This window comes from Arctopsyche grandis, chromosome 7 (genome assembly GCF_051622035.1).
Source record: "Arctopsyche grandis isolate Sample6627 chromosome 7, ASM5162203v2, whole genome shotgun sequence".
Classification (NCBI taxonomy): Eukaryota; Metazoa; Arthropoda; class Insecta; order Trichoptera; family Hydropsychidae; genus Arctopsyche; species Arctopsyche grandis.
This window is the reverse complement of record NC_135361.1, coordinates 8,376,982-8,401,836: the sequence shown is the minus strand read 5'-3', so window position 1 is coordinate 8,401,836 and position 24,855 is coordinate 8,376,982. Positions and strand designations below refer to the sequence as shown.

Genomic DNA, 24,855 nt, shown 5'->3' with positions numbered 1-24,855 from the left:
TGGATAAACTGAGAAAGTTGAGAGGCATTTAAGTGCCTTTGTTACTTCGCCCAGATATCATTTCGGCCAAGTCGACTCGTCTGCTTCCGCGGCAAACTCGCCAACTTTTATTGGAACTTGTAAGTCAGAGACTCCAGAGGCGGATGGAGGGGTGGGGGGAGGGGAAATTGATGCTGAGGAGAGTAAAGGCAAAGGACGATTAAAGTCGACAAAAGCTCCCCGGTTCAAATGTCGACCTTTTTAATTAACCGCGCGCTGCTCTCCCAAGGGAAAGGGGGGTTGGGTGGGGGACGAAGGGGTTCGAAAGGGGAGAAACGATCTACCATAACCGTTAATAGCGCGTCGGATGACTCTTTAATGGCGCAAATTTGAATATTCCCGCGTATTCTTCCAACATTTATGACTTTTCGAAGAGGACCGATCGACGGGGGGGAGAGCGTAATAAAACACCCAGGCGAGAAATTCTAATGTTTGATCAATGACACTTTTGTTCTTTTAAAATCGAAAGATTTTCACTGCTCGAATATTGCGAAAGCATTCATTTTTGGTCATTATTCTTTGCAAGTATCTTGAATTTTATTCGCATAGCCGGTTAAAAACTTTCTTAAATACTAATAACACTGAGCAACAAAAAATCACGTTTTTAAGTTACCAGAGCGGAGACTTACCAATCTTTACTAAGTTTGACCCACTAAATTCGAATATGATAATGATTTTTGTTGATAAGTGATTGTTTACGAGATATGAACGTTTTAAATAATGCGCGATTTTTAGGCTTTTGTGGTCTTTAACTCCTAAATGTAGTATTGTTGTGCTCAAAGTGAGTATTGGAATCAACTAACCGCTCGAGTTAGTACGTTTAGATAAAAAAAAATCTAGGGATTAAGCCTGTAACCACTCAGTTGAAACCATTACAAGCTAGCCACTGATCTATACTGCTGATTATATGAATGTAAATCAAAGCTTTTCTCATTTATTTATACCATGGTCTCATCACAGGATTGACCTACATATGGCCAACTTTGTACATTTGTACTATGTATATGAATATATTTATATAAATTTGAAACTGAATCCAAATAATGATGACAAATGAGGGTAGCTGACCAATTTGGTAGAAACCGTTTCAACAATAAAATCTGATAAATTGGCAAACTCTTATAGGAAGCGAATGGCCTAAAGGCACATACATACATATTTTATTTTATTTTATTTTTTTATATAGATATGTACATACACATGTGCATATATACCAGGAAGACCCCAATGCGCCTTCCTGGACAATTAATTACAAGCAATGCAGCATTTTATTATTACATAAATCACTATATTTTCAGAAGCTGAAGAACACGAAATAACAATTAACTAATTACAGAATTAATCCATTGAGACATCTATGGATTTAGATTTTGTACATAATTATTTTACAAATTATACACACAATAAATACAGAAGATTTGTGACAACAGGAAAGATAATTTTTTGCCAATTTTGAGGAACCGTTTCAACAATGATCAGATAAAATTGGCAAACTCTGATAATAAACGATCGATTTGGAGTCACAAATAGCCCCAAATCTAACCAGCAGTGTAGCGGATCAAATCAACTGATCACTTGGTGCTAAATAAACACGCTACCATTAAGCCATACTGCTGGCTTGTATCTATACTATACATATATTCAAGGTCTGGCCAGCAACACTGGATTAGGGCTCAAACCCGTGACTGTTAGCATTATACGCGTATATAAAATTAAATCAGAATCATAACCACTGAGCTATGTTTCTGGTTTAATTTTTAATTAACTATTTACAACAAAATTAATGGACAATTGCAAATATTAATTAATTTATTGTAAATGTTACTCATCAACAAAATATAGTTCAACTAATATATTGACAGGTAATCTTTATTTTGAAAGCCTGTTTGTCTCATTAAATTGTTTTTACGACTATCATTCTATATAATGGTATAGTTACATAATAGTAAAAATATTATTATATATCTTCCTTTCACACTAATTACAATATTACATTTAACAAAAAGCTTTCAGAAATATTAAATTTATATTATGTATTGCCCAGATTCAGCGCTCGTCATTTTCTTATTATAATAAATTTTTAAAACACAATCTTCCATTATGATGTCATACAACTTCTGATTTTCCCGTCACTTCCCCCGTTGAAGTTTTAAATATTTCAACTTTTATTTCCATTTGAAGCATTTTATAAAAGTTCGCATCGAAGCTCGAAAGTGTCGAGTTTATGTACAATGAAACGTAATACTATAATAGATCGACGGAGTAAATAAGTCCTATACTTCCACTTCTATGTACATACTTCTGACTTGTGTACTTTTTCCGTCGTGTTGCTTTCTATTTTTATTACGTGTACAGCGAAGATGATCGACAACAGCCAAAAAACTTTTGCTGTCGAAAAATTGAAAAGATAAACTTGTTTTCACGTTCGTCCGAAATGTTTATCGACTAGACGTGAAACTTTCGTGCGATTTTTAATATACATATATTTTTTTACGATCATAAAAACAAACTCTAATAAACTGACGTTGGTTTGCTTCTCCGAAACTTGTTATAGTATGTGTATGTGAATGTTCATTTTTTTACGTTTTTATCTAAGTTTGATTTTCATACACACAATTTCAACGATGTTTTTCACACAGTTTGATACATATAATATAAATATCAAGGTCAGAGCAGATTAAGTCACAACTTTTCAACCTTGATTTATAATAAATTCGGATGTGACCAACCCATGACTTTATCTATGTATTTTAGGAATATAAGAAGGTCACAAAACAAAATTTGATAATTAAACATACATACACGTTCAGACATACCGGTTAACTTTCAGACATTACTAACAAACTTACCAGTAGATTCTATAACAGAATCACTAATAACCATACTAACACACTTGTGAAGAGTCTCGGTGATTACAACAAAATGTCTATACCCTTCAGGTATAGACATAGATTACCTAAACACAATCTGCTTTAGGTCATCGACTTTAGTCTTTAATTAATATTATTTATTAGATGTATAATGAGCATCTATAAATAGGTTTTTGAGCTCTTTTTCCTATTATGCTATACATTAACATTAGAATAATATAATACTATGATTACTAACAAAATTAAATTAAAATTGTAAAATAGAAAATGATCAGTAGATCAGTAGCTTTTAAAATATATACATATAATACATATGTATTGTAAACATAATTTCGTAATAATAAAAAGCATTTAAAAATCAAAATACCGATTATGAGAGCGTTTTCGATACAATTATCACTATAATTACTATACACATTAAATATCAAGAAAATAAAAATAATTTAAAAGGTCGAAATAAAATAATAGAATATATAAATGTGTCCATATAGAATGCACTAAAGAATATTATTCGTACTGCAATTTACGTCAACTTTATACAGATATTAATTACAAACCACAAATATACATATGTGCATATATGCATACAATGGAAAAATTTGGAATGACCTAATTTCCTAGAGAGGGAGAGATTCTGATTATATTGGAACCTTCACAATAATAAAGTTAGATAAATTGGCAATCTCTTGCAGGAAAACGGTCGATCTCGATTTGATAACGGTTTATCAGCGATGGACGTACTTGAAAATCGAATAAATTTTTACCCTCTCGAAAAGACGTAGCACGACGCCCAAAAAAATCGAATTCGGATTTTGCAAACACGAGATCTTAACCGATAAATTGTCATAAACTCGAGTCTTGTCCGTTGAGAGGACAGTGTATTGGCCTCTGGCTTCGGGCCAGGGCCGTGTTAGGGTCCCTATGCCCTCCCCTCCCTCCCCCACCCACCCTCTGATAAACTTAACAGTCATGCACGAGGCCCTTTACGTCTCTCCCTTCCCTCGGTTTGTGCTGTTCGCTTCCGGTTTATGCTCTATGACATGTTTATACGACCGAATGTGCCGAAAGCGGTTTCAGTCCCTTTTAAAGCCGAATGCACTCACAAAAATATGTACTACTCAATACTGCGATACCCCCCCCCCCCCCCCCCACTTTATATCCGATATCGCCCCGTATTATGCCTACACGTCCCTTTATAAGGATCAATTTGAAAATGCCTCTGAAATGAGATGTCTTTTAATATTTTACGACCTGCTCTCTTTCTCTCTCTCTTCTTCGGTATACGCCCACTCGAATATAAATGGGTATTTTTTTTCCGATGAATATCGTTAACTTTTATGTACATAAATAAGTATACATATATGTATGTATAATGCTTTCCTTCTGAATCGATGTAATTTGGGCAAATGTAAAATTACCTTGACTTGAATTTTATATTTTACTAGTGGTTTTACTCTACTTCGCTCGTTATTTGTAATATAAACCGCTTAAACATGACTAATCTAATATTAAACATTTTTTTTAATTTATTTGAATAGTTTTATTTTATATAATTTTATTTGAATACTCGTTTGTTTTTTTATTAAATTGACTGTCACGAACAAACAAACATATATACTGTCTCTTTCAAAATTATATGTATACCAGAATCCGGTGCCTACGCCCCCGGCGCCAACTCCCCCGGGGACGAATCCTTTGAATCGAAAAAAATCGAATCGGCGTATAATATGTACAAATTTAATACCACAGTTTAAGTTACTCAGGATTAATACCGTAATTTTATTTTATTTCAATCGATCACGTACACTCGTTTTAACAGATCGCTCCAAAGTGACGAGTGTAGTAATACAGATACAATACAATAATATAATTAATACAAACAATTTTATACAATGCAATTAATTCAAACAAACGGTGACATCTTGCAGCAATTTATTATAGAAATTGCCAAACTTCCAGACGCTGAATAGTTTGAGATTTCCAAAAGAGATTAGAAAGCAGATGCTGATTTACAGGGAGAGTTTCAATGAAAAAATTAGTAAACTCTGAAAGGAAACGATCGACCTGGAGTCACAAACCAATATCTGGCCAATAGCTACTAATGGGAATCGAACCGTGACCACTCCACTCGAAAGCAGAATATGCTAACCACTAGTCCACGCTTCTGGTTATGGTATTGTTGCGTAAAGATGGGTGGAGGATCCAAATAAAAGTCCAAAGTCGCTTCACAGCATTTATTGGGTGATTAACTACATACATAGATCCACGCACTACCAATGCTCCATCCAAAATGCCTTCATACGGCTTAAGTACCTGTTTATAAAGGGCAGGTCGCTCACTCAATCTTCCTCGACGCTTTTGTTTACCTATTGTTATAGTCACATACCAGATACGCAGTCCCACAGTCTCGGCATGCAGTCTCACGGTTTCACGCTGTCCATTCTGAGAACTCTAGTGGAAAGCGACCGAATGCCGTTACCGACCACTAAGTCAATTCGGGGGTCTCCATTGGTAGCCGAATACATTTAAGCCTGAAGATAATCCTCGAAAACTCCAAAACGGCGGCTCCTTTTAGCATATGCTACAGTATCATGGAAAATATTAAAATAAATAAATCATCCTCTCCATACCGAGTAATGCTCGTTTTTCTCGATATTGAATATCATATTGACCTGTTGTGTAATTTTTTTTTTCAAATAAATAAATATTTACACCACGCCGAAAATTTCCCATACCACAACAAAAGACGAATAATAAAAAGAAGATTTTTACAATTCCCATAAAAATTTGCATCCACAGCATGTGTGTTTCTAAGGCAAGCAATTTGTACGCATACGTCAAGAGCGTGTAACTGTCATGTCGCGAAACGTCGAATCGCAGCAAAAAACCGAGGAATACCCGACTCCGATCAATCATACTTTTCCTCAATCCGCAGAATCCCATAAATATGTTAATATAATCTCGAATAATCCCATCAGAAGATGCGGTGATCGTTCCATTATTGTACGTACAAAACCATGACAACATTGCGACCAACGCACCGAATTACCTGTGTACGAAACGAATGCCGTTTTATGATTTCTCGCGCTCCGAACACACTTTATCGAAATAATTGAAAACGTGTAATCTTGTCGTTAACTTCCGTCGTCCTTACAAAGGACGCTTTGTGACGACAAGCCCTACAATCCTCACAAAAGAGTTCTGTCTTATTTCTTCGCAGGGCACCATCGCGTGGGCGACTGGCTCAAGATGCTCCCGGACTTAATACAAAAATAATTATACGCAAAAGCCTCGAGCTTAATGCTAACAGGAAATAATTATGCGATGTGCTTAGCGAAGCTCACTTCCTCCTATGTCTGAGCAAACAAAATCCTCGTGTTGTATTATTTTTCTTTTTTTTTTCATTTTTGCGTACTACGGGCTAGCTGCTGTACGCTCTTTCTTTCCATCTCGGTAATGATGCAAATGCGAATATAGACTTTCATAGTCAGCCGGCGGAAAATTCTGTTCTGAGTGAGAGGGAGGGTGTGCGCCAGACCTAGTGGGACTGCCACTTGTATATTGTACATAATTAAGGAAGATCAAGAGGAAGCGCATTTTTCCTAATGGCTTTCTGAGAAGTGCATACGTTAAATTAATAATAGATTACTCCCTGTATGGGAAAAAAACATTCAACTGCAATTCATTTCAATGGCATTTTCTTACCTCACCTGAACTCAATATTTTATTTTTATTTCATCTTTAATTTATACCAGGAAGGTCTAACAGGTAACCCCAATGCGCCTTCCTGGCAAGAAACATTGTAAATTTGATACGAATATTATTAGTACTATACGAAGTATATAGCCAGCAGCATAGCTCGGTCGTTAAGCTTCTGCTTAGCGTCGAGAGGCGCCGGGTTCGATCCCATGAGCTGACCTCGTTTGAAAATAATTGTTCTGAGTATATCTCTAGTGGATATTTGTGACTCCAGTTCGATCGTTTCCTATCGGAGTTTGCCAAATTTCTCTGATTTCATTGTTGAAACGGTTCCCGGTAAAATTGGCTAAATATCCTTCCTACCTACTATGTCACCACTATTTGAATTTGCAAGTTTTTCAGTGTCTCGTAATTCAGCGACTTGTATAGTAAAAAAAATGCTGCAATGTTTGTAATTGGCCAGGAAGGCGCATTGGGGTTACCTGTAAGGCCTTTCTGTTATATATGTAATAAATAAATAAATATATTATTAGTATTATACGAATACACGCATGCTGTTTAAATCAATGAATGCTACATATGTATAAATACATCTGCATATTTTTTTTTACATATATACCGGGAAGGCCTCACAGGTAAATCCCAATGCGCCTTCCTGGCCAATTACAAATTACAATTACAATTACAAATGCAGCATTTTTATAACAAGTCGTTGAATTACGAGACACTGAAAAGCTCGCAAATTTACCAGACATCTATGAATTGTACATAAATTTTATTGTACATCAATCATACTTCAAATAGTGGTGACATAGTAGGTGGGAAGGATTTTTAGCCATTTTTTTTCCGGGAATCGTTTCAACAATGAAATCAGAGAAAATTGGCAAACGCTGATAGGAAACGATCAACTTGAAGTCACAAATCCAGGTCTGACCAACAACATACTCTGAAAAATTCATTTTCATTCGAGGCTCGGACCCAGGGATCGAACCCGGTGCCTCTCGACGCTAAGCAGAAGCTTAACGATCGAGCTATGCTGCTGGCTATATAAAGGATGATATAAAATATTAGGATAAAAGCTCATGGATGTATACCTACATATATACATATGTATTTGGAATAGTAATTGTTTTACACATGTATTAAATTATATTTGAATACTTGCGTATTTTCCAGTGAACCTAGCAAATTCATAAAAAGTTCAATTTAAAATATATTAAAGTCGGATTTAATTGAAATTACAAAGACGATAGTCTCTCAAATCAGTGTTTCACAGTTCAATTCGCAGTATGGTAAATTAATCTAACCGATTGTTTCGAAAATGCTCAACTCGAGCTCCAGCTGCTGGTTTGTGGTTTCAATCAACTGATTGCTTTCGATTGCTCGAATTAGTTCACAAAATTTCACATTGCTTCTATGTACTCTTCAATATGATATAATTAATCGCATTTAGTCAAACGATATACGGTTTGAAATATATTTAAATTACTTGGATTAATGGCATCGTTTCATTTTGCAAAATTGATAATATTTTAATAAATTAAAATAGTATTACAATACATCCGTAAAAAGTGTTTTTCGAAATTATATATTAGATATAAATTTGTATGCATGGTTGAAAAAAAAGGTTATTATAACTAAAGAAATAGAACATTTTTATTGAAAACTCACTGTTATGAAAATCGGTTGACATCACTTGCTTAGGAGATATAATTAAAATTTCTCACCAAATCATTAGTCAAATGTGCATTTGAATTCGTCAAGCTATGAATTCATGTGAAATGATTGCGATCCAAGGGACGAAACCACGAATGCAATAGTAGAAGCAGTCGAGTGGTAATTGGACCCATTTGAGCGTTCGATTTGTCCGGTTGGCGACGACTGTTCTCATTTGATCTGCCGGAATAACCTTGTCAAACGAATAATGCGCGACGACAGGTGTAATCAGACCCCACTTCCCCCGATGGACTGTTTGCACAAACGACCGCCATCGGCGAAATAACAACGGCTCAGTTTGAATTCGGTTTGAATTCTAAACTGGACATCTAGCCAATAATATTGACGCAGATGCTAAATCTGCGAGCTGGGGATGCTGATCGGGAAATGATAACATCGGCGACAACCATTTGCCAATCCTCAATTTAGACGCTATTGATTTCCTCTTTATTCCAATAGGACTCCAAACTGTCATACTTCATTGCAGATTGTTTGAAATATGTATAAATAATTATGTCAATAGCTGTCGTTTAGAAAATTGCCATTAAAAGTCAATTAATAAACATTAATTGTATGATGTATCCAAGAAATACTGAATCGCCTTTGTGAAATGAAAATTTTATACAAAAATACATTTTAAAATAAATTCATCTTCACGCAAAACACTAGACACTATTCGTAAAAATCTTGAATTTGCAATTAAAACAATGACGGAACACTTCACTAAGTGGAAAATTCAAATTAATCAAACCAAAACAGACGCGATATTCTTTAGTGTTAGAAAACATAAACCAAGTTCAGATCTGAAAATTCTTTTCTGGAGAAGTCTGAAATGGCAATCAGTAATAAAACATTTAGGAGTAACGTTCGATAAAAGAATGAGATGGGTACCTCACCTTGAGGCAGCGAAATGCAAAACAATGCAAGGTATATCCTCAATATAACCAATATTGAATCGCCGTAGTTCATAGTTCTCACATTAAAATAAAATTATATCGCGCACTCATATTACCATTATTAACCTATGCTTCACCTGTATGGAATAAGGCCTCGAATACTAACCTTTCCAAGCTCCAAATAATACAAAATAAATCCCGAAAAATTATTTATAATACACCCATATATACTAACTTGAAAAAACTGCATGCCATAAATAATATTCCATTAGTTACAGAGATTACTAACAAATTAACCACTAGATATATGACAAAATCACTAAAAACCATACTAACACACTTGTGAAGAGTCTCGGTGATTACAACAAAATGTCTATACCCTTTAGGTATAAGCACAGATTACAAATGATGTAAAATAGAAAATGATCAGTAGATCAGTAGCTATTAAAATAGATATAAGATGTATTGTGAATATAATTTAGTAATAATAAAAAGCATTTAAAAATCAAAAATCAAATAAATTCATAAATTACAATACTCATTTGTTAGTAATTTCAAAAATTTTCAAGGCGAGCTCAATTGTTGTAGTTGCAAACTTATCGTTGATATACAATATTATACAAATGTGAATGGTGGGATCTAAATCAAAGTGTGCAATGTGGTTTAGAATAAGCACGACGGTTTTGAATATTGCACTTTATAACAAATCCGATACCTTAATAGTTTATGGGGAATATACACCGGCTAACAAGATAGCAAATATCAAACTGGCAAACTTCCGAACACCAGCAAACTACCAGCAGTTATGTGTAAATACCTTATATTAAATAACAATAAGAAGATATATCGATACATTGTGGTTATTAACTTTGAAGTATAAGCTCTCTCGTACGTTTAATTTATGAATGTAATATTATATTATATTTGCTGATGTATCGGCGTTTCGTATTCAAACTTTGACCCTTTCTATAGAAATCGATTTCAGTACGTTCTGGGAAGGTCACTTCTACAATGATTTTCCCAGTCTTCTGTGATGAGACACAACAAGCAAAAAAATATACGTAAATATAATTATAATATATAGAATATATTACGTTACATTTAAATAAAATTGAAATTTTCTCCACAGGATAATAAATAATAGAATACTTTTTTAAACTTCCGCTAAGATTTGAAACAGAAATGATGAATCTTTTGGTAACGTTACAAAATAATTATATTCTTAAAATAGCTTTCTAAGTTTCAATCCATTAAAACTTCTTTCTTATATGTAAAAATATACTTCATGATAAATGATGGTATCCGGTGATTTTTCAATGACCTTTGGTGGAGATAAATTGTACCATATAAATTTGGAAAAATATGACAGAATTCATAACAAATTTTACCTTTGGAATAAAATCATTTCTATAATCATTATTTAAAAACATAAGCCATCTAATTATTGCTTACAATAATTCTTGATCAATAGAAATTTGGCACCACCAAAAACCTATACTACCTACAAAAAGTCAATATCCATTTCCTTCTTCTTTCCTCTTCAGAAGTGTCAATTGGAAAACTATTGGATAAAAACACGATTCCCTAGAAAACTTCACTGCGTCAAAAGTATGACACCTAGAATGGATCGAAATCTAAGATTTCTTCTTGAAATTACATATGTATATAAAGACCAGCAACATAGCTCAGTGGTTATAGTAGTTCACAGTAGCATAGATAGTACATATAACAGCATAGATCAATGGTTAGCGACTCGTCTCTCGGTTAGCAAGTAATGCTTTCACACAGATTCAATCCCTGGCTGTACTGCTGGTCAGACCTTGATATGTGACCCCAAGGTCGACCGTTTCATATCAAAGTTTACCATTTTATCTGATTTCATTCACTATCTAATCTAATCTATAATTTGGAAAGAGACTTTGTATATATGTATGTATCCTTCGTTTTCGTCGTCGTCGTCCGTAGATCGGTGACGTCATCGAACACGTGATTCGATTTTTTTTTTTTCGATCCATGGGCGCCGATTTGTTTTTTTCGATTCAATGGATTCACCCCCGCGGGGGCGCAAGGCGAGTAGTTTAATGGGGCCCCGCCAGGGGCGCCACAAGGGGCGCAGCCCCGTGGGGCCCCAGCCTCATGGGGCGCAGCCCCATGGGGATCAAAAGGGGGCGCCACAAGGGGCGCAGCCCCGTGGGGCCCAGCCTCATGGGGCTCAAAAGGGGGTGCCACAAGGGGCGCAGCCCCGTGAAGCCCCGAAGGGGGCGCGGGGGGCCCAGCCTCATGGGGCGCAGCCCCATGGGGCTCAAAAGGGGGCGCCACAAGGGGCGCAGCCCCGTGGGGCCCCGAAGGGGGCCCGGGGGGCCCAGCCTCATGGGGCGCAGCCCCATGAGGCTCAAAAGGGGGCGCCACAAGGGGCGCAGCCCCGTGGGGCCCCGAAGGGGGCCCGGGGGGCCCAGCCTCATGGGGCGCAGCCCCATGGGGCTCAAAAGGGGGCGCCACAAGGGGCGCAGCCCCGTGGGGCCCCGAAGGGGGCCCGGGGGGCCCAGCCTCATGGGGCGCAGCCCCATGGGGCTCAAAAGGGGGCGCCACAAGGGGCGCAGCCCCGTGGGGGCCCGGGGGGCCTAGCCTCATGGGGCGCAGCCCCATGGGGCTCAAAAGGGGGTGCCACAAGGGGCGCAGCCCCGTGAAGCCCCGAAGGGGGCGCGGGGGGCCCAGCCTCATGGGGCGCAGCCCCATGGGGCTCAAAAGGGGGCGCCACAAGGGGCGCAGCCCCGTGGGGCCCCGAAGGGGGCCCGGGGGGCCCAGCCTCATGGGGCGCAGCCCCATGGGGCTCAAAAGGGGGCGCCACAAGGGGCGCAGCCCCGTGGGGCCCCGAAGGGGGCCCGGGGGGCCCAGCCTCATGGGGCGCAAGCCCTAATAGGCATTAACTAAGGGGGGCGAAGCCCTAGACGGCAATTAATCATGGGGGCGCGGAGGGGCGAAGCCCTAAAAGGCAACTGATCATGGGGGCGAAGCCTTAGACGGCATTTAATCATGGGGGCGCGGAGGGGCGAAGCCCTAAAAGGCATTAACTAAGGGGGGCGAAGCCCTAAACGGCAATTAATCTTGGGGGCGCGGGGGGCGAAGCCCTAAAAGGCATTAACTAAGGGGGGCGAAGCCCTAGACGGCATTTAATCATGGGGGTGCGGAGGGGCGAAGCCCTAAAAGGCATTAACTAAGGGGGGCGAAGCCCTAAACGGCAATTAATCTTTGGGGCGCGGGGGGCGAAGCCCTAAAAGGCATTAACTTAGGGGGGCGAAGCCCTAGACGGCTTTTAATCATGGGGGCGCGGAGGGGCGAAGCCCTAAAAGGCAACTGATCATGGGGGCGAAGCCCTAAACGGCAATTGCTCATGGGGCGTGGAGGGGCGAAGCCCTAGAAGGCAAAGGCTCAGGGGGGCGCCGAGGGCGAAGCCCTAGAAGGCAAAAAAAAAATTTGATTTTTTTTTTTTGATTTTTTAAAAAAAAAATTTTGATTTTTTAAAAAAAAAATTTTGATTTTTTTTTTTATTTTTTTTTTATTTTTTTTTTTGATTTTTTTTTTTATTTTTTTTTTTATTTTTTTTTTTGATTTTTTTTTTTATTTTTTTTTTATTTTTTTTTTTAAATTTTTAAATTTTTTTTTAATTTTTTTTTTTTTTTAATTAAATTAGCTTAGTCATGTTTAAGCGGTTTATATTATAAACACTGAGCGAAGCCGGGTAATACAGCTAGTAGATGTATAAAATAAAATACATGGGTGTATACCCTTATAAATAAATAAAAATTGCTTTAATTCGAACTAGCCCAAAATCAAAATCAGCTCACATATTGCGCCATGTACACAGTCAATGAAATAATGAAAAGCTTCTAAAAATTATATCCACATTTTTCTCTACTCCGTTTACATTATGATTCCGCAACATAAGATCCAACGACAAAAATTCCACGAAAGAAGATCCAGCCGATAGAATGTCCACCTGTCTGTCCGCCGGATCTTCTTTCGTGGAACTTTTGTCGTTGGATCTTATATCTGTGGATCAAATGTCGTGATACGTTACATTATATTTGCATATCTTCTATCTACATATGTACCAACCTGTATGTGTCAACTATACGCACTTGTAGTTAACCTTCGGTGCTACTTTAGTATGCGGTCTACCTCAGCATGCGATCTACCTTTGAATCGCAGTCGACTATTTTTTACTTTATCTATGTACGTAGTAACAATAGATGAAGTTTTGTGATCATGCGAAAATTCGAACTCGAGATTTTGACTGATTCGAACTCAGAATCGATCACTGATCACGTTTTCATGATCTAGAAAAAATGTGTGTGTGTGTGTCTGTGTGTGTGTCTGTGTGTGTCTGTGTGTGTCTGTGTGTGTGTCTGTATGTGTGTCTGTGTGTGTGTCTGTGTACTTTGGGGATTTTTTTCAACACCGTTAGTCCTATCGAACTGAAACTTTGTATCGGTTACTGAAATTCTTATCGACACTACGTACATTTTTTTCAATTTTTTAAGTTGACCGGAAATGGTACCTCCCCTTATAGGTGTCCTCTTTTTTTTAAGTTTTTGAATTCAATTTTCTCCCAAACTACTAACTGAATCGGACTGAATTTTTTTTACATGTACAAGAAATAATAATTTTTATAATTTTGTATTTTTTAAATATTTTTATCTGAACCGGAAGTAGTACTTTTACTCTAGAGAATCGAGGTTTTTTATGTTTTTCTCAAAAGCCTTTTGATTTATCGAACTGAAATTTCATATCGATCAGTTTAAGCTTAATACCAAGTTATGTATACAATTTGGTAAGCGTCCGTCAACCGGAAGTGGCAGTTTACTCTTGTTCGATTTTTCTTCCACTATTTTTTTCGACCCCTTAAACATGTGTGGTCTTCACGAAAAAATTCAAGTATAACTCTTGTATCAATGTGATTAAAATAAATAAAAAATCACTAAATTTAATAAACCGGAAGTGGGATTTTTTCCCTTCCGGAAGCTTCCGGAAGGAAGGTCAAAAATGTTGTCGCCTGGATCCTGACCACACCCCTGAACGTATTAAGCTGAAAATTTATATTTATATTCTTTATGTACTAACTTAGATTTGGTAACGTTTTGGTCAGAATTCGTAAACCGGAAGTAGTATTTTTTTTTTAAAACAATATTTCATTATTTTTTCATTATTTTATTTTGACCTTTTAAATTATCTTAAGCGTCTTGATATTTATTGTGTATAATAAAGATAGTGATTTTAAATAAAAATTAAAAATAAAATCACCAAATTTAGTGAACCGGAAGTGGGATTTTCTCCTCTTAGAAAGGTCAAAAATGTTGTCGCCTGGATCCTGTCCACACCCCTGAACGTATTAAGCTGAAAATTTATATTTGTATTCTTTATGTACTAACTTAGATTTGGTAACGTTTTGGTCAGAATTCGTAAACCGGAAGTAGTTTTTTTTTTTTAAACAATACTTCATTATTTTATTTTGACCTTTTAAATTATTTTAAGCGTCTTGATATTTATTGTGAATAATAAAAATAGTGATTTTAGTAAAAATAAAAAATAAAATCACCAAATTTAATGAACCGGAAGTAGGATTTTCTCCTATTAAAAAGGTTAAAAATGTTGTCGTCTGGATCCTGTCCACACCCCTGAACGTATTAAGCTGAAAATTTATATTTGTATTCTTTATGTACTAACTTAGATTTGGTAACGTTTTGGTCAGAATTCGTAAACCGGAAGTAGTTTTTTTTTTTTAAACAATATTTCATTATTTTATTTTGACCTTTTAAATTATTTTAAGCGTCTTGATATTTATTGTGAATAATAAAAATAGTGATTTTAAGTATAAATAAAAAATAAAATCACCAAATTTAATGAACCGGAAGTAGGATTTTCTCCTATTAAAAAGGTTAAAAATGTTGTCGCCTAGATCCTGTCCACACCCCTGAACGTATTAAGCTGAATATTAATATTTGTATTCTTTATGTACTAACTTAGATTTGTTAACGTTTTGGTCAGAATTTGTAAACCGGAAGTAGTATTTTTTTTTAAAACAATATTTCATTATTTTATTTTGACCTTTTATATTATTTTTATCCTCTTGATATTTAATGTGTATGATAATTATACTGATTTTAAATAATAAAAAAAATTTGAACAAAATCGGACAACCGGAAGTAGAACTTTTGTCTTGTGCAAGTATTTGCATATATTCGCGCTCAATTTGTATCGCTATCATAGTTATTAGTTCAATATTGAATTTTGTTTTGTAACCTTCTTATATTCCTCAAATACATAGATAAAGTTATGGGTTGGTCACACCCGAATTTTTTTTATTTGTATAGTGGCAACGACCTGTTTATTATAATTTTTGTTTTTTCCTGCCGCCCCATAATGTTGTCGAAGCATTTCTATCAAAATATCGTCAGCAGCGAAGAAAATACCGACCCTAACTAACAACCTAATCTTAAATTAATAGGAACAACCCTAAGTTAACCTAACCTAAACTGACCCTTAAAGAAATAGGTGTTGGCTGCTAATATATGTTTTTTTAAGTTTTATTTCATCAATATTTTCACAAAACAAAACGTATCTTAGCAGCCAACACCTATTTATTTAAGGGTCAGGTTGGGTTAGGTTTATTTATTTAATTTATTATTATTTTAAAATAATAACAACAATAAAATGACCAGTGTGACCTGACAGGTTGCCCCAAATCGTCACACCGGTCTTACAAAAAAAAAAGAAAAATAGAAAGAAAATAACAAAGAAAAAGCAATAAAAATTCCAATCATTCATCTCATTCAAATAGTCTCGTAATTAATCTCAAGAAACTAACCAGCTCATCAACATGACAGTTGAACAGGTCAAAATGCTCATCAATCACATTAAGGAACCGGACAGCTTCCACCAGTGACGAGTTCTTGAAAGTAGACGTTCTTGCAAAGATAGGTTGAAAGAGTCGTCGATTACGCAGCGCTCTACCGGTCTCAGGAGCCCAAAACTTAAGCTCTGATAAAATCGAAGGATTGTCAACAACTCCATTTAAAACTCCAAAGAAGTATTTGGAAATGGCAACAATCCTCCTAGAAGCCAAAGAATTAAAGCCCAAGGTACCTTGCAGAAACGCTGTGGGAAATAAATACGGATAATACCCATACTTTTTCAAGTATAGGTATCGTAGAAATTTCTTCTGTACTCTTTCTATCAATAGATATAATTAAATTTCAGTAGGACTCCAAATTACAGCCCCAAACTCCAATATGCTCCAGACAAGCGAACAATAAGCATTTTGGTAGCCCTACAGCACATATCTGAAATATGAGTCGAAAATTTGAAGTCACTCCTAAACAGTATACCAAGATCAACAGTTGAGTCAGTTCGTGTTAATTGATAGTTCCGAAGACTATAAGCGAACTCAATAGGGGAAAGAGACCTTGAGAAGGAAATAACATGGCACTTAGTCAGGCTGAATGGTAGATTATTATTTAAAGACCATTCAGATAGTAATTCTAAGTCATCCTGCAATCCCACACAGTCGGAATGACAACTGATCGTTCTAAAAATCTTCAAGTCATCAGCAAAAAGGAGAAATCCAGAGTTAGGGTTGGCCTTATTCATTTAAGATTACGTCGGTATTATTCAGTTTCACAGTCACACGCGAGAACTGAGACAGTGATACCGCATATTAAAGTAAAAACTTGAAGGTAGATCGCATACTAAAATAGATATGTGAAGGTAGACCGCATACTAAAGTGGCACCCTACCTTTCTCTATATTATTTTCGGTACTAGAAGATTAGATGGGTCTATCTTCCATCCAATCTTCTAGCTACATGATCCGCTTATAATAGTTTCAATTTCATCCTGCTTATTCTACTTCTCCCTTCTATGGGGGCACTTTGCAGCATTCTAAATAAATCACAACACATACCAAATAAACCAAAATAAAACCGCAACGTCAAATATGCACATTGAAATAGCAAAATTGCATCCTAGATGAGTTTTAATAATAGCGCAGTGTATGCAGCGGACGTGCAATTCATCATTCATTATAATTGTTAGCCAGAGTGCACATGGCGCGTTGGGATTCAAGATGGCGAGTTTATAATTACGTTGCAAGTTTGAGTCGACGAGACCCGATACTGGCCAGATTAAGCTTGATGAATATGTTAAAAGCCAGCTTTAACCGGCTTCAAGACCCGACCTGCCATGACAAAGTCGTTGACGGCAAACACCGCACGTCGATGAAACCCAGCAACCGAATTTAGCCACGGATAGCTAATCAAAACTTGCCAGCAGTTCGGGTACGTCAGTGTGAACACGACTTAAAATTAGCCCCAGCTTCCTCTTCAGATGCAAGGCTTAAATAACCCTATATATGTATGTATTTATGTATCCATCCAACCCCAATATGAAATTTATCATCTACATTTTTCCGAACTGAAAGTAGTTAGCCTTTCTGCGAGCGTGTTCTATTTACTGCGAATCGGCCTTCCTGCGCGATAAAGCCATTATTTATACGTAAAGTTCAATATGTACGTTTATGTTTGTATGTAGGTATCCATCGAGATTCGGTTTTACCCAAATCAAAGTTAGACAAGTACCCAGTGCCGTAAAAACGAACACGCTCCCGTCACTTTACATTCAATTTGGCATGGAAAAAAATCGAACTTTCGATTTAAGCGAAAAACTTAGCAGACAGCGTCGTTTCCGTCGTTAAAAAAATGGATAATAGTTTTATTGGCGGTTCATTTATGTGTATGTATAAGTACGAGATGCGGCAAAAGCTTTTTTTTTATTAAATATCAAATAAGAGCTTTGACATTTGTGCGAAAAGTTATGTCGGGTAAATACATATATGTAAGTCATTGTGTTGTACGCAGGAGTGCGCTCTTTTCATAGAGTTTTCCATTATCTTTCTCAGCTTTTCCCGTGATATATTTTGAGTTGGATCGAGTTTTGTTTCCATATGTCACAACTTTAAAACGCAACGTTCCGTGTTAGCTATATCGAGCTGAAATATCGTGAACTATTACTTGGGTGTGCCCACTGTGTCGAATCGTTATTCAAGTACATATGTACATATGTATTTACATACGTCGAGTTTGAGCAATAACGTTTTATGGGTTGTAAACCAGGTAACCGATACTTAAGTTGAAATAATGCTGGTTCATGTGATCCACTTGTCGATATGTTTTCTATTATTTTTTTTTTTTAATAATTAAGTTTATAAGATAACTTTCGATGTTTTCAATTCAATCGCTCATATAAAAGTGAATTTTATGCATCTTGATCTAACAAAATTTGATATTTCATAAATCGGTCTTTTGAAACAGCAGTTTCAGCTCAAAATTTGTGGCTTTTCAATAGAGAAATCGCATTACTTTCAATTGTTCGACGTTTTCGATTTTTTTTAATTACATGATTTTTATTTTTAACAAGAAAATTTATATATAAATTTTATAAAAAAAAATATTTTTAAAAAATATTTTTTTTTTAAAGTTAATATTTAAAATTAATAAGCTATACACAAGTTTTTTTGGTTTTATTATTTGATTTCAACTATTTAACATGTTTTACGATTAAAAGAGATTATTTATATTTTTAAATTAAGGCGAGATACGAATTTTAAAAAAACATGCAAAATAGGGCATTTTCTTTATATGTATTTCAAATGTCTCTAGCTAAAATAATATTACAGTTTATATTTTTCTATGAATTAAAATACATAGGCAATGGACATATGACAACAATAAATAGTAATATAATAATTACTAGACAATCGTCTTGCTTCTACATATGATGGGATGGATACCTGCCGGCAGGGACAATACGACTTTTTTTAGTATGTCGTCTGAAATTTCTTCAAACCATACTATTTCAACAGTTTTTTTAACTCATAATTTGCCCCAGGGTGTTGTTTTTATTCCCTTTGCTTTATAATAGCCCATAAATATTCGATAGCTTGTAAGTCGGGGCTATTGTCTGGTCATTTTAGTGATGAATATATTACCAACATAATAATATAAACATTTTAGCATTCATATCATAACATATTAGTGAAGTGCTAATATATATGTATGTATGTTAGAGAGAATCAGAGCCTATAATGCAAATTTTATAATGTATAGTGTGAAAAATATAAGTTATAGGCGTAAGTTTCAAACCGATCGAAAGAATGTAGGAATATTGCCTGAACCATTAGCGAAGTGAAACATATAAAAGTCTTGTAAAAAAAAGGGCGATCTTGCTTTCGTTAGAATAACTTCAAATATTTACATTGTTTCCTTTGTTTCATCTTATGTATGTTTGTACATAAATACATATGTAGATGCAAGGAAACACAAAGAATATATAGTTTCTTTGCTTCAAAAAATTCAATGTGATAAATGATTAAAAAAAGTAGCTTAGAATATTTCTGAAAATATCAAAGTATCCTCCGTGTTGTAAAAATTCGCCTTGTGAATTTGCATTAAAATTAACAATAGTTAAATTTATTTCATTTAAAGTTTTTGTATAACTTTTACTCTATAATGTTGATCTACATACTGTACCACTTACTATTATTATGAAGAGAACATCATGTATTTATTATTGCGAGCAATAATCACGATTTATAGAAATTTTAAAAGGTACATGTTTAAGGTTAAGGTTTTCATGTCTCGGCTAACGCTCGAATCAACTCACCTTTACACACATACTAAAGTTAGAAGAAATGCGTTCGATATGGACTATATATGTACATATGTCTACTGATATTTTATTTTATTGTATTTTTTATTTTTTATTAAATTTACACCAAGAAGGCCTAACAGGTAAACCCAATGCGCCTTCCTGGCCAAAGACAATTATATAAATATATATGTACACCATCCATATATACAAAAAAACTTACACGTATACACAAATACACATACATACATACATAAATATAAAAATACACATATAAACATATACATACATACTGTCACGTTCCAGGGAAATATTTATTTAATTTTTATTTACTACTTGGTTAACCAACCAAGTTTCTTTATTGTTATTAAAATGTTACAATTATCTTATATTATAGATATATTCGAAAACCGATAGATAATGGAACTATGATTTTTATAATAGGAGACACGTAGAACTATTTCACTTTAACTTTCGTTCACTTTATTCTGCTGCTGTGCTGATCGTTAATTGAGGACGCGTTCTCGGAGTATTTATGATGACGACTGTCACTCTCTCGGAGTCGATGGCGATGACTGCTCTCTCTCTGAGTCGATGGTGATGACTGACTAATGCGACCGAATGGCGATCTATATAAATGATTTGTTATCTTATGGGCTGGGCACATTCCTGTGTTATCTGAATATCCTATTACAGGAATTTTTATGGTTTTGTTATTCACGTATATGAGCGTGTGAAAAGTACATTTGATATTGTGGGAACTAGAGTGATAAGCGGGGTACATAACAATACACACCTACACATATATATATATATATATATATATATATATATATATATATATATATATATATATATATATATATATATATATATATATATATATATATTCACATATACATACATATACACATACACATACAATACATACATCCATATACATACAAACATTATACATGCATATAGACATAAATACAAATAAATAAAGATAAATTACTCATATATATAAAAATAAAAAATAGCATACATATATAAATAAAGATAAAACCAACATACATACACATTATGCTAAATAATAAAATTATAAAATGAAAACAACATGTGTAAATATGTATGTAGCTAGAAGTCATTTAAAATATGCTGCCTGACAGAACTGTATAATGCAGTAAAAACATCAAGGCTACCAGAAAGCAGGTTAAATAATCGAATGGCTCTTGAAAGGGGTGAGTCATCAAGCACATTAGTTCTGGTCCGAATAGGCAGGAATAGAGTTCTGGAGCGGGATTCTCTCAGTTTCTCAAGTACCCTAAGTTTAAGATTACACAGAACTTCAGGAAGATGACATTCACATATACATAATACGAATGGAAACGAGCCCGAGCAACGCATAGCAGTGCCGCAGCACAACCAGCGGCGGTTAATAATATCGCAAAACAGTGAAATAATTTGTTTCCGGGCGTTAAAATTTAAACGCTCAAATGACACTTTAATCTTCAACATGGCGGCCCGGCGCTCGCACACAACGTTCCAACGCCACCAATTTAATTCGCCATTATCCGCGATCGCGAACGCGCGTTTGTTTGTTTGCCCGCGTAAATCTACAGCCTCCATCCCCCTCTCCCCCCCACGTTTTTCCCCGTTCCTCATGCCCTTCGTGCCCCCCAACAGGCCGCATAATGGTCGCGCTCGAAATTTAATTGGATACGCTCGCGACGACGAGTTATGGCGCGGCGTTCGCGCGTCATCGAAATGGCGGAACGGCGGCCATTTCGTGCGTCCGCCATTTCGCCGCCGATAATGACTCGTCGGCCATCAATTAGACTCCGGTCACCTCTTGCGGCCGCCATTCAATTTGCCGATTCTGAGTGTGCAACTTTGACGTGCGGTCGGTTTTGTGACGCTTAATGATCGACAATGTCGATCATTTGAAAAACTATCGAATTGATTGTTTCAACGAATCACTTCAAGTTCGAATCACTGATAGTATCGTATAATGATTGAGAAAGAGCAAAAATGATTTCTTCGTATGGATATTAGCCATATCTCTACCCTACTCCTTTCCTTTCGGGCATGCTTGGATATAATTCCCTTGAACTTCGGAGAAACTTCTCATTTATTCGTTTTGTTCTCCAACTTCTTAGTGGTGATACGTCATGCCCGTCATTGGTAGAACAGTTGGGAATTTATGTCCCTAATAGTCATGTGCGGGGTAGACATCATCATTTGATGGTTGAACCTCCTGCTCGCACAGTTTTTTATCGAATGGTTCCTATTCCAAGAGCTATCCGACTACTCAATGAAGTCGTTTCTGCTGAGCCTGTATGTGATATTTTTCACCTCAGTGAGCATAGGTTATCGGATATTAATTTAACCTATTTGTCCGGTAGCCTGCACTCATCATTATTTTCATAATTGATGTATGAGTAGAATTTTGATTTTCTCTCTTCCATTTGGGCCACGCAGGGATTTTTTGCTTCAGATTGCTTATCTATTGTCTGTTTGTCGAAAAATTACTTAAGATATGTACTAAAATGTAAAACAAATAACTATCATACCCGCTATAATAACCAAATAAGTTACTTTCTAAAATGAATAATATACACGAACTTAATATTTATACTGGCTTTCGGCATAATTACTGCACATTAAAAATAGTCTTAGAAGAATTTCTTTATATGACTAAATATAAAAACTTAGAGTGTACGGACATGATTTTAAAGGTAATATAATAAGTTATTGACTGTAAATTTATATTAGATTAAGACTGCATTTAAAATATTGTAGATATAAATGGAACATATCGTTGCGATTCCGTTTAAGCCACACAAATCTAATTATGATATTTTATTTGATATATGATATTTTATGTTTTATTTAGGCTCTATAGAATATTTCTAGGTATATGTACATACATATCTACATATGAATGTACATAGGTCAATAAAACTGTTTTTATTCTTACATAAAAATATATAATTTGGGAATTATGAGGTTTACAAATCAGTGACATTTCGGCATTACTATTATAATGCCGAAATGTCCCAAAAAACAAAACTATAATTCGACAATAGGTTCATTTCATTGTTTGTATCGATATAATATGTCATATTTTTGTTTGTTTCAGAATCTGAAAGATCAAATCTTAACAACAAACGTCTGGTTGGAGCACGTAAGTACCTAATATAACTCACATATATGTACAATACATATAATACAGCAAAACACGCAAACATACACATGTATGTATGTAGGTACATATATGTATGTATATATATTTTCATCATAAAAAACAACCATCGCAAATATCACAAAAGTGTTCATTGAAATTACACTAGCAAAAATATGGCGAACAAAACGAGAGGAAAAAAAAAAGACACGGTCGACCATTATGTTCCGCTGCACTACGAGTCGTCATAAATCGCCATTAAATCCTCGCGTTCACTTTCAGGCGGGTCGCATGCAAACGTGCATTTTCAGCGACTCTCCAACTGTGACAGTGCATTTTAATCAGCTGCAAAATCAGTTTAATGAATACGTTACACCGTCGCAGGGTTTCCGGATTACAAGACCGGAACCGGTATTTATGAGCGGCGACCGGAGTTACACAGAGCGAACAAATGAACGAGCGAGCGAGCGCATGAAACTAATTTCATCGGCTGAAAAAAAATGTTTGAATTAAAATATAGTATAATGCATATACCTTATACATATATATATATATATATATATATATATATATATATATATATATATATATATATATATATATATATATATATATATATATATATATATATAAATATATATGTCTGTGTGTATATACTTATATATATGTATATATTATTGTACAAAAACGTCGAGCCGCAGTTCCCTCCCGCGAAACATTACGTTGATTATGTGGCGTCTGCTTTTCGCTAATGCGATCACCGCCTGTATTAAATTTTATTTAATGGCTTTATAATAAGATATAACCTTTTTCGGGCGAAATTCACTTGGGTTCGGTGTGCCGTTTCATAGGTTATTAACCTTTTATCGTGTCGTTTGTATGTAAAGTTAAATTATATTAAATTTTTATCGCGCTATTGTGCCATAAATATGTATTTGGTGGTATGTCTGTGCGCTCCGACCGGAATAGTTTATTGAATATACGATTTTTTAGTAACGAATTTTTATGGAAATTATAGTGTTTATTGTTCTATTTATTATTATTATTTTAATATGTCAGCAACGTGGCTCGGTGGTTGGACTTTTGCCTAGCACCGAGAGGCGCCGGGTTCAATCCCGTGATTTGATCTCGATTGAAAATAAATTATTCTGAGTATATTTGTAATGCTGCTGGTCAGACTTGGATATGTGTGACTCCAGGTTGATCGTTTCCTATCAGAGTTTGCCAATTTTCTCTGATTTCATTATTAAAAAGGTTCCCGTTTAAAAATTGGCTAAAAATCCTTCCTACATACTCTATATCACCACTATTTGAGTATGATGATTATGTACAATAAAATGTATGTACCATTCATAGATGTCTCGTTAATTTGCGAGTTTTCAGTGTCTCGTAATTCAGCGAATTGTATTGTTTGTAATTGGCCAATAAGGCGCATTGGAGTTTACCTGTAAGGTCATATTCTCACGACTAGACTATATTCCCATTTCAAGATATAATACTTTTATTATTTCAAAGTATTATATCTTATATTTTCAAACGTATATATTACGATTTTTTAACACCACCGTAATGGCGGACGTCATTTCCACTTATATTGATGACCAAACCGAGCAAAATGGCAAAGTTTGAAAACGATCGGATAATAACCCAAACATTGTCACACGACTAAATCGTTTCTGAAGTAAGTAGAGGTTTGTAAAAATTGTTTTTAGCTCGCAATTTTACCGATTTAAAATTCAGCACACTTCCAATTAACTCTTTTAAACGAA

General features: G+C 35.5%; 1 protein-coding gene across 1 annotated transcript in view; it reads left to right on the top strand.

Annotated features, from left to right (window-relative positions):
* Positions 1-24,855, top strand: part of nAChRalpha2 (nicotinic acetylcholine receptor alpha2) — a 172,716-nt gene that overhangs the window by 91,862 nt on the left and 55,999 nt on the right. Inside the window, exon 3 of the mRNA XM_077434346.1 lies at positions 23,045-23,089. Coding sequence (XP_077290472.1) covers positions 23,045-23,089 — 45 coding nt within the window. The remainder of the gene's footprint in view (positions 1-23,044; positions 23,090-24,855) is intronic.